This window comes from Podarcis raffonei, chromosome 17 (assembly GCF_027172205.1).
Source record: "Podarcis raffonei isolate rPodRaf1 chromosome 17, rPodRaf1.pri, whole genome shotgun sequence".
In the NCBI taxonomy this organism is placed as follows: Eukaryota; Metazoa; Chordata; class Lepidosauria; order Squamata; family Lacertidae; genus Podarcis; species Podarcis raffonei.
The window spans coordinates 4,396,942-4,409,237 of record NC_070618.1 but is presented as its reverse complement, the minus strand read 5'-3'; the positions used below and the strand labels follow the sequence as shown (position 1 = coordinate 4,409,237).

Genomic DNA, 12,296 nt, shown 5'->3' with positions numbered 1-12,296 from the left:
ACAATTTTGTTATTTTGTTTACTTGTATTTCTCCTACAGAAACATTTCATGGCACACCAAAAAGCATATAACATCAGATGGTTTTCAGCATAAAGGCAGACAAAAGGGAAGGAGAAAGAAACTCAGGGGTTAAGCAGGAGAAGTAGACATTTTGGGCAACTTACCCTTACAAGACTTGGAGCGACACAAGAGCATGGCATCTTCACATGCTTCAGGCACTTCTCATGAGACATAAAATTGCAAACTGTAGAAAAGAAAGTATGTGTGTTAATTGGTCATTAAAAAACCCATTAAAAATCCAATTACACCATTAATCCCGGATTCAATGTTGTATTGTGTAAAGGAGTCCTTGCTTTTTTTCTGTCCTGAAACTGCTGTTAGTTTCATTAGATGACCCCAACTTCTAGTATTATGAGAGAAACTTCTTCCTATCCCTTTTCTCCATACCACCACAATTTTTTTATAAACCCGTCATGTCCCTCCATACTTGCCCAAAAACAAACAAACCCAAATGTTGTAGAATTTCCTCATAGTCCCAGGCCCCTGATTATTTTGGTTATGCCCTTCTACCTCTTTTCCAGAACTAAGCTCTCCTTTTTCAGATTCTGTAAGGGTACTATGCTTTCTGAAGTTTTATTTTCAATTCATTTCTTAATCATCTACAGCATGGAATTTGCATTTTTCACAGCTACAGCGTACCTTCTCCCATCTGAAAGATGGGGACAATAATTGCCTACCATACAGAGAGAAAACGATATACGATACGATTTCTAAAGTATCTAAAGCAGTCTGAAGCACTGAATTCTGCTGTATAAATTATTCAGAAAAGTAAAAATCCAAGCAAACTGCAAAGAGCTCCAAATCAGTTTCTCCAGATTGGGTGACTAGACAACTAAATAGCAAAGGCAGGTCAATGAAAGCAAGTGTAAAAAGAGGCACATAAGGGCAAAAAATCCTGTTGTTGCATGCAAGCTGATGTCTGAACTAGCAGTGACTAGCTAGGAAAGACATATTGGGGTTTTAGCAGATAGCTCAATAAAAACATCAACCCAACACATGGCAGCTGTGAAAAAAGGACATCCTTAATCACACCTTGTCATTATGCTCTATCAGTGCTTGAATTCCACATCCTGTTACATCTATTGTCACATGTAAATCTTGTGATCAACATACAGTAGTTTGAACCCATTTCTTATTCGCTTTGACTTCTTCCTATGTGGCGTCACTGGCAAGGCAATTCCACATTTTCTATGCTGTCTTGGAATTCCAAACATGTTTACTTAAGTCCAACTGAACTCATTAAGACTTGACTTCCTCATGAGTATGCTTAGGCTTTCAACCTTACACACTTTGAAAGGCAGCACCAATTTTCAATGAAAAAATGGCTGCTTTTCAGATGCTAAAAATTCAGCTGCCATTTTAAAAGGGCTCTGTGGGATTTGCCATCTTCTGATCATGTGCTACTCATTTTGTTTGAAGGGTAATTGCTTCTATTTCTTTCCATTGTCCTCTTCAGCAGATGCTGCAGCTGAGCACAGATGACCTTGAAGCTATCAGCTACTGGATGCAGAAGCAGAAGCTTTTATTGTTTGTAGCATTTAGGCTGAATCATCTAAGTCGCTGCTTTATCTATCATAGCTGTTTTAAGTCGTGCTGATTGGAGTTCTCAATCAGAACCTAAATTAATATGCAAAGAGTGGATCCTATTAAGTGCATATAAAGGTAAAAGTACCCCTGCCCGTACGGGCCAGTTGTGTCCGACTCTAGGGTTGTGCGCCCATCTCGCTTAAGAGGCCGGGGGCCAGCGCTGTCCGGAGACACTTCCGGGTCACGTGGCCAGCGTGACGAAGTTGCTCTGGCGAGCCGGCACCAGCACAGCACACGGAAACGCCGTTTACCTTCCCGCTATAAAGCGGTACCTATTTATCTACTTGCACGTAGGGGTGCTTTCGAACTGCTAGGTGGGCAGGAGCTGGGACCGAAAGATGGGAGCTCACCCTGCTGCGGGGATTCGAACCGCCGACCATAAAATCGGCAAGTCCTAGGCACTGAGGTTTTACCCACAACGCCACCCGTGTCCCATTAAGTGCTATATAGTTCATGACAATTTGAGCTCCCTGGACTGTAATACAAGAAACTGGGAAAGTGAGAGTTTAAAACTTGTTTTTGCTCATTTCTGTGCTATACCAGTTTATATTAAATTTAACTTCATAACAAGGGCTATTACTTGACAATAATAAAGTATTATTATTATTATTATTATTTTACTAGATTTCTTACACAATAAAAGTTTTGTGGCCAATATCTGTCTATTTCACAACATGCTTTCAAAAAATGATTCTGTAAATATTTAATGGAAAAGAGTATTTTTGTCTGAATTATGAAATAAACACATCCTTTCTAGGAAACATGTTGGTAAATATGGTATGACATCAAGGTGATATATTTGCTTTGCAATGCCATACAAAATATTTTTTGAAACAACTTCCTCTTTAGTGTGATCATTATTAGCCAAGCTCCTGCTAAAGGTGTTCATATCTTCAATGACTTCCATGAACAGGGCCTTTTATGCAGTGGCTTGCAACAGAGGAGGCAAAACATCTCACATATAGAAAAATGACACATTTCAGCAATTCTTTTCTTTCATAAGCAAAAGAAGGAAAGAAATAGAAAAAAGTCCTTAAACTTTTTAAAAACCCTCTACCATTTTTTAAACAGCATAAAACTATTATTACCCTAGCTGTAAACAAAAATTATAATAGATTTCAAAATTAGTTCAGTTTAAGGGGGGGGATACGTTGGTGTGACATTCCAAAACTCTAGTCTCAAAGACAAAAGCTACTGCAGAACGTTGGACCCTCACAATGCAACTTAAATTCCTCATTGAATTATTAGGAAGCCCTGGAGAAGAAAACACAAAAGATGCATTGGTAAAATACTGGGCTCACAGTAAATAATGGTAGGGGTCTAATACCCATAATAACCTAACTGGGATTTCCCCCGAAAAGCATATTATAAGGAAGAGTTCATAATTTAATCTAATTTAACACCATTTCTACCATGCCTATTTTCCCAGAGAAACCCCAGGCAGCTAATGAACTTGCTCAACAGAAAATTTCATACTGAGATTCAGCCACTGGAAAGGGAAACTAATACCTACCTTTCCGTCATGTCAATCAACTGCTCCTTTTACATATAAGATAGAAAACTGTACAAATTGTAGAACTGTTGAGCTATTGCAGACTCAAGCAAACAGCCCCAACTGGTTAGTTTCTCAAACCCAATGTATCATCATGTATGGCTGGTGGGTTTTCTTGTTATGAAAGGTTTTGAAATAATTTAGTAGTAGTCCTGGAAATAAATTCAGCTTCCGGATGTATAGGCAGTTGAAATGTGTTTTATCCCCCCTTCAAGACTTCCAAGTTCCACATCATAAAAGGTCATGCCTTCCATTAGTTGCAAGATATTGATTCTCTCGGTCTGGTTACAAGTAATTGATGTATTCTGCTCCACTTCTTATCACAACCTCTTCTGTCTTTTGAATCAAGGATGAAATTGCTTCTACAGGCAAACTTCTAGAACTGAATACTTTGTTCCAGTTTTTTAGATTAAGTGCATGTGAGAAAAGAGTATCCGGTAAACCCAAACTGCTTCTGAGACAGGAACAAGCGGCTCAGAAAACCATATCATTCGAACTTGAGTTAGTTATCAAGGTTATCAAGATAGGCAAAACCAGTCTGTGATTAATTATGAACCTAACCATGTGTGTGCGTGCGTGTGCACTCTGGGTTCTGGGTTGCACATGCATTCTGGGTTGAGATAATATCTTCAGTGCTTGTAGTATTAAAAAAAAAAACACAAGGAGGGAGGGGAAACTTAGAATGTGGCACTCGGCAATTCTCCTGGGATAAGTAGCAACTGCCCCCAAGCAGTTGGCAGTCTACACATCCCTATGAGGGACATTCATGGGCTCCAACAGGCAAGTAGCTGCTAAAGGCTGGCAGAGACAACAGCATGACACTGTGCTCATAATGGTAAGATAGAGGAACAATGGCTGGACTACTTGGAAACACAAGACTGGGTAGGATTCAGTAGTAAAATCAGCAGCAACTAGGCCCCGGACAACCTTCGAAAACCTACACGCTACACGGCAAGGGGATGGTATCCGCAGTATACAAAATACTACTCCAAAATCCCACAAAGCTCAAAAAACAATGGGAGAACGACATAGGTTATGAGATTAACCCCACTCAGTGGACCAGAATGTGGTCTAAACCTCCCTTTAAATCCGTATCAGCGAAAAGGAAATAACTCACTCTGAAACTCACTTACAGATGGTACCTAACACCAAGGAAACTTGCACTAATATGCCCAGGAACCTCACCAAAATGTTGGAGAGGATGCACCTCCACAGGCACATACCTCCACATGTGGCAGGAATGCCCCAAAATCCAACAATTCTGGACAACAATAATACAGGAAATATGCAAAATAACTAAGCAAGTATTAGAAGTCACCCCACAGCTGGCCCTACTAAACATCTTCCAAGATAATAAAGCCCACTCACATCATAAAGAGCTCATAATCCACCTACTCTCAGCAGACAGAAACATCATAGCAAGACACTGGAGAGACCTGTCAGGAGTAAGCATGGATCAGTGGTATCAAATAGTCTGGTAAACGGCTTTATTAGAAAAACTAACCAATAAACTGAAACTGACACGGGGACAAATAGAAGAAGACACCTTCACCCCAATAAGGCTCCCCTATATCACATACACAGCCTAACAAGACAACGACAAGAATCCACCAAGAGCATACGAATCAATATGGCTAACCTGATACAAAAACACCCACCCGCCCCACTCACACATGAAAACAAAGTTCACCACAGCCAATCACAAACAAACAACCACACCCGAGGCCAACCCCAACCTCTCTCACCACCAAAGGAACACAAGCGAATAGTAAAGAGAACCCGCACAAGCGACACTGACACAAAATCCCACACATACATTAAGTAAAATAGAAACATTGCCACCCGACCCCACCCACACTCACCATGCCCCCTCCACCTCTTTCACCCTTTTCTTCCTAATGTAACACTAATGTCTCAACAAATGAAACTGATATGTAGAAAAAGGAGACACTGAACATAATTTTGTAAAGCAAGAAATCTTTAATAAAAAATATGTTTTAAAAAACCAAGACTGGGTAGGGAAGAAGAAGACAACACTGCACAGTGTGGCAATGATTAAACGACTGTTTCCAAGATTAGGCCACCACCCCCATACAGTGGTACCTCTGGTTGTGAACGGGATCCGTTCCGGAGGTCCGTTCACAACATGAGCAGAACGCAACCTGCGTGTGCGTGGGTCACGATTCACCGTTTCTGCCCATGCGTGTGACGTCATTTTGTGTGTCTGCGCATGCGTGAGCAGCGAAACCCGGAAGTAACCCTTTCCATTACTTCCAGGTCGCTGCAGGACACAACCTGAAAACGCACAACCTGAAGCAAATGTAACATGAGGTATGACTGTATTCGCTATTAGGTAAAAATTAGCTGCTAAATGGAAAAGTACATCTCAAAAATACACAATAAAGCAATCACCAGGTAAAGCTTGACAGAAATATGCACAGAAACTGCCAGTCTAATTTACCATAGGGACATATAGACATCAAAACCAAGCTCACGGTTGACTTCTAAATTGTGGGTTGATTGTGTGGTAAAGACCTTTTATAGCTGTGTTTCTTAGAAAACCAGAAGTAAAAATAGCTATTTCTAACCTAATGTTCATTCAATCAACATTGGGTGTATGCTTCCGGGGAGGGGAAGACAGCCTGCGTGGAAAGTAACAACTGCTACAAGATTTAATGGCACAAGCAGGCTTGACTCTGGGCACTGAGTGTAGTCCATCTTCCCATTTGGATGGATTTGGCCCATGGGCAGGAACTGTACTGCCCCTGTCAATTTAGTGATGCATAACTGTGCCCTGGTATGTTGCTTAGCAGTTATAGGCCACTGTTGAGACCTGCTAGAGGACCTGTGGTATATGGGGGAGGCCCATACTTTTCACCAGGAAACCCCAGTTAGAAATGGAGTCAAAACTGTGGAAAAGATAAACAAGCTATCAGGAGGCTGTGCAGAATCTGAACCACAATGGCCAAGAAAATCAAATACAATTCTAGCACAGTGGAACTAACACCAGATCCTCAGGCTTATGCATGTATGGAGGGAAACCTAATAGTCCAATATCCAGGAGCCTGAAACAACTGACTAATTGAAGCAGAAATGTTACTCACTGTGGCAGTGCTGCAATTGAATGAAGAAAGAAGTTACAGCCAAAGACATTTAAGTGATCTCATTTCCCTCTTCAACTTCAGTCTGGGTTATTATTTGCCAATGGGATTGCCACAACCCAAAATTTACTTAGGTTTCCAGAAAATGCACTCAGATGACTGCTAACTTTTATAAAATCTACAAGTTTTGCTCTCTTTTTTTCAAAACAAGAGCCAGCACTGTGGGGCAGGGGGAGATCTCCCTAGAAAATTAAGGCTTTTACAACTATGTTTGCCTCACAAAGCAAGTCATGGGATTGAAACAGAAGCATTACATGAAGTATATAAAAACTCTCACTGGATACCTTGAGTCAGAGGTTTTCAACCTTTTTGAGCCCACGGCTGACTACATTCTTTCTGTGGCACCCATGTGGGGCTCAGGAGCCCAGTTAAGTCACCCATTGCCTGCAGAACTGGCAGCCTCTCAACCTTTTTCAAACACACCTTCCTTGTGGAGTGTTCCCTCAGCTTCCTCTCCCCTCCCCTCTCCTTGGGAGTCCTCTAGGAAACTGCTGCTGCCTCCCCTGGTCTCTGAGCTCCCCCACCCTGCCCCAAAGAGAGGTGTCTCCCAGAGGCATCATTCACCTGTGGGGCTCATAGCCAGGGCTGCTGCAATAAACAGCTGTGCAAGCCTTTGGGAGGAAGACGCAAGAGGGCGTTAAGAGGAGGGAGGGAAGGAAAGAGGGACAGTGGCCAGTGTTGCCTGCGGCATCCTTGACCATCATTCAAGGCACCCCAGGGTGCCACGGCACACTGGTTGAAAATCTCTGCCTTAAGTGATAAAATTTATTAAACAGTGATCATAGGACCTATATCCAAATTGAAAACTTTTGCATGTTACTGGCCCTAGACTTCTCTCAAATTTCCCTTTCTGGTCCCTACAGAAACTGTCGGCTCTCCTTAAGAAATCCTTTGGCATGAAGCTCCCAAAAAACATACAGTTGATGAGTTTTGGTAATCAAGAGAAAGTAATAAGATCATTTCCTGGAATTGCAGTCCTCTTTTCAACAAGCAGCCTTTGAACTCAGAACTCAGGGATGAGGACCAGATCAAGAGAGAACTGGGCACTCTTCACAAATATTGTATGTGTGATAAATAATGGGATTATGCTCAAACCTAACTATCTAACAGCACAGGAATTTTAGCGGTATTTTCACAAAGGTGTCAAAATTCTCGATTATCACATTGGATATCGCTTATGAGTTCATGGTTGAATCATCACTTTCCTTACTGCTAGTTAAGTGAATCAACTTTCAACGAATCAGTGAGGAAGGTCAGACTCTGGTAAGAGAGCAGCAGAGAAGGTCTATGGCAGGTTCAAGCAACAATGGAATGAAGCATAACTAAAATAAATGGGTGGGACATGCTGGGGAAATTCATTTGTACAGAGCAACTTCAAAAGGTGGAGGGATCCAAGTCAAAAAGAAAACTAATCTATCAGTGTTAGAAACTCAGATATATAAGCTAGTTGCCAAATGGCATCTTAAACCAAGGTTACAGTCGCCAAAATGAAATATCTAGGTGCCATTTTGGGGCAAGACAGCTCTAAAGTCTTATTTTTCAAATGATTTAGACACAGTAGCAAACTGTTACTCTCCTGTCATGTGCAGGAAAATCAGGGCACATGAGCCCAAGATTCATCACTACTTGTTTCTGATTCACCAAACCAAACTTTAATGGATTATCTGAATGTAGTTAATGTCTACTTTTGCGATCTGGAGGGTGCTGTGAGGTTACACGTTCCCTCTAACTCCCTTGTTATTTCACCCACATCAGTGTTCTTCAACCTTGGGTCCCCAGATGTTGTACTACAACTCCCATCAACCCCAGGAACGAAAACAATGCTCATAGCAAATCCACTGCCTCACATGAATTTTACCCATCCCATCCACAATGTGTTTTAACCTCAGGTTAAAAACTTAACCCGGTGGTACCTCAGGTTAAGAACTTAATTTGTTCTGGAGGTCCGTTCTTAACCTGAAACTGTTCTTAACCTGAGGTACCACTTTAGCTAATAGGGCCTCCCGCTGCTGCGCCGCTGCAGCGTAATTTCTGTTCTCATCCTGAAGCAAACTTCTTAACCCGAGGTACTACTTCCAGGTTAGCGGAGTCTGTAACCTGAAGCGTCTGTAACCCGAGGTACCACTGTATACTACAATGTTATGTCTGGATCATTTCCGATCAGATATTCCCCTTTTTACCAGTTTTAAATGAGTTTGTATGCCCAGGTTAAGATGGAATCCACTGATTAACAATACCTCATAGTTAAAGCCAACAATGAAGGGCAAGGGAGTATTTACATGGGGGTGAGGGTGCAGCACATGAGCCCAAGTCATGCTCCATATCTCCTAGCCATGGCTAGATGAAAAACATTATATATGACCAGATCTAACGGTGAGTCATTGTAAATACTGAAGAAAATTGATGGAACAGACTTAGAGATGGAAGCATACTAGTCCAACCAAGTAGGCTGAGCTGTTTGTATTGCTATTTGCTCCAGAACTCTTTGTAATGAGAAATAGTAATTAATCTTGTTTATTTTTTCTAACTTATGGATAAAGTTTTCAGCTGTAAAAAAGATTAAAATTAGGTTAAAATGTAGCCCATTTCAATAGCAGTCCTGAAAAAGAATTTCTGAACATTTTCAAAGTACTTTAAAACAAATTGTATGCCTAAATTTTGTTTTAATTTGCTCTGAGTCAAAAATCCTACAAAGCTAAATAGATGAACTCAAAAGTGCAATTATGCAGTCAAAATTGCTGTTTCTTAACTGCAAATGTTCACCTCAAATACTTTATATCCATTGTTTAAAACATTCAGAGCGTAACCACACTGAGCAGACATTTTATGATGACTTTTCCTCTAGCCAAGGACCATTCATAATGAATGTAATTTATCAAGGTGTGTAGGAAGGAAAGAAGTACAGTCTTATGAAAGAGACAGAAATTGGATTATTGACTAAAATGGGACCAGGGATGAAAGGGAAAAAGCTGTGTAAAAGGCCATGAGAAGTATGACATTCTTTACAAAAGAGACTAATATTAGTAAAAAGGTAAAGGGACCCCTGACCATTAGGTCCAGTCGTGGATGACTCTGGGGTTGCAGCACTCATCTCACTTTATTGGCCGAGGGAGCAGGCGTACAGCGTCCGGGTCATGTGGCCAGGGTCATGTGACTAACCCGCTTCTGGCGAATCAGAGCAGCGCACGGAAACACCATTTACCTTCCCGTCGGAGTGGTACCTATTTATCTACTTGCACTTTGACGTGCTTTCAAACTGATAGGTTGGCAGAAGCAGGGACCGAACAATGGGAGCTCACCCCGTCGCGGGGATTCAAACCGCCGACCTTTTGATCAGCAAGCCCTAGGCTCAGAGGTTTAGACCACAGCGCCACCCATGACCCTAATCTATGGGTCAATATTTCAATGTTTATCAGCTAAAGAAGGGACTAGAAAACAAGGAAGGAAAGATCTACTGAACATGTTCATGATAAGGATATTACTGCTTTGCATTGAAGTAATGATTAAGGCAAGCAATAACGTATCACCTTTACATCAAGACTTTCCTTTGTTATTTATGATAAACATTTTTGTGTAATCTTCTGTAAGTGAGTTCGCATAAGATTCTCTCTCTTCTCACACAAAAAAATAGGCACTTCAGTGTTCTTGGTTTAAACTTCTTCCAAATTAGTTGATGCAAAAGAACTCCTGGTTGGTGCATAAACACACACACACTACTGCATTGCTCAATTATACCTAGCTATATAGTATATGGGGACGCGGGTGGCGCTGTGGGTTAAAGCCTCAGCGCCTAGGACTTGCTGATCGAAAGGTCGGCGGTTCGAATCCCCGCGGCGGGGTGCGCTCCTGTTGCTCGGTCCCAGCGCCTGCCAACCTAGCAGTTCGAAAGCACCCCCGGGTGCAAGTAGATAAATAGGGACCGCTTACTAGCGGGAAGGTAAACGGCATTCTGTGTGCTGCGCTGGCTCGCCAGATGCAGCTTGTCACGCTGGCCACGTGACCCGGAAGTGTCTGCGGACAGCGCTGGCCCCCCGGCCTATAGAGTGAGATGGGCGCACAACCCTAGAGTCTGGCAAGACTGGCCCGAACGGGCAGGGGTACCTTTACCTTTATATATAGTATATGACTCATTCCCTGGGTTCCATACCTGGCTCACACCCTCTTTTTTATGTAATATGGATATGAGCAATGCTTAATCATAGTGCCACTCTAAATCTTTAAATATGTCACCCTTCTGTATGCGACCTTTGTGCTCAAGGCCATCTTATGATGTTTGCATCTTAGCAAGTTAGAACAGATCAGTGTGGCGTGTCAAGATGTTTAGACCCTAATGCATCAAGAACAAAGAGGGACAACAGCTGTTTCCTCCAAAGGAAAGGGAAGGAAACAGGCCTGCAGACTCAGAAATTATGCATAGCATAAAACTTCAAATAGGATCAACGCATCCAATAACTTGCTTTACACTCAGGATACAAGGTAGGTAAGAGAAGCAAGTCTCAAAGCCAAATGATCCTTCCCCTTTTTATCATGGTCCCCTTACTGTATGGAGAAAAAACCAAATTATCTGGGGAGATCTTTCTCCCAGTAAACTGGCTCCCACCTCAATAAAGACCAAGTAGCAAAGTATCATATTGAACAGGCTCTAACAGCTGGACGGAAGAAAAAGGGTCTTTACCTGAAACTAACAAGGATGTCAAAGCCATGTTTCAGAAAGAAAGAATAATCTAGACAGGACGGAATGCATGCCACAGTGAAAATAATCCCAGTTCTGAATAAAGGATAATTAAGTTCTTTGTTCAGAATAACCTTCAGGTTGTTCAGTATTTATTTCAACTATAAAATGTAGGTTTCTGATGGAAGGCAAGAGAAAGACAAACAACAGAAGTGTTATACCCTGGCCAGTGGAGTTGTGCCCAAAAAGGCACCTAGAAAGTCCATTGTGGCGACTGTAACCTGGGTTTAAGGTGCCATTTGGCAATTACCTTATATATCTGAGTTTCTAACACTGGGCGCCCTTCCTATGCATGTAAGAAGCAGCCTCTACAGGCATACTGGCGTCTGCACAGTTTTTCCATGCAAAGGTGATCCTGACTGGTCCAAGATCCCCATTCATATGAAGGAGCTCTATGAGTGTACATCAGTACATGCACAGAACCTCTTGCCATGTGCACCAAATGCATGGCATGGCTAACATGCGCAGCGGGGGGGGCAACCCTATTCCCCCTTCTCGCTTCTCCTTTAGTGAAACCAATACCATTTGCATAAGCTGACCTACCGACCTCCAAGATGGAAGAATAGAAGGCCATGAACAGGAGGAAATTTTACCACAGTAAACAATGGACACTAAGGAACAACTCTTCAGCCCACCAATAGCAGTCCATCTGCATGGAAGGACCAAGACACTGCCAGTCCCAAAAGACTCAAGTGCACACAGAAGGTGTTTAACACTTACACCCCTCGTAAGCATCTCTTCATCTCTGACCCCTCAAAAAGAGAGTAAGTCCCACCTTTTCCATCTTCTATAGAATCTCACTGGCAGCTAAGGCGGCATACAGCCAGTCACAGAAAACCATAAATGTTGTACCAGATCACCAGCCTATGTATCCTAATCTACCTGTGGCTGGCAGTTTCTTGAGTAATCAAATCTAAAACAACCAGCTTCCACGTAATGACTTGCTCTGAGATGATGTGACTAGTTTGTTTCTGGCAACAGAGAGGAAACTATGATAAAGGACTCAGCTGCTAAGTTTCTACCTGCCAGGCAGCTTTTCAGGAGACAAATGTACACAGGTCTCACTACCCAAACACAATGCATTCTCAGGAAATTGTTTGTTAGGCGAATGTTTGCACAAGAAGTTGACAATTTCCATTTATTCCTATGGGGAAATTTCTAATGCGTTTCCAACCACAGAATTTTGCCCCAAAACAATGAAAAA

General features: G+C 42.0%; 1 protein-coding gene across 1 annotated transcript in view; it reads right to left on the bottom strand.

The window, feature by feature from the left end:
* The window catches only part of DGKQ (diacylglycerol kinase theta), a 64,574-nt gene that overhangs the window by 49,509 nt on the left and 2,769 nt on the right, over positions 1 to 12,296 (bottom strand). Inside the window, exon 2 of the mRNA XM_053371259.1 lies at positions 165 to 244. Within this exon, the coding sequence (XP_053227234.1) occupies positions 165 to 244 (80 nt within the window). The remainder of the gene's footprint in view (positions 1 to 164; positions 245 to 12,296) is intronic.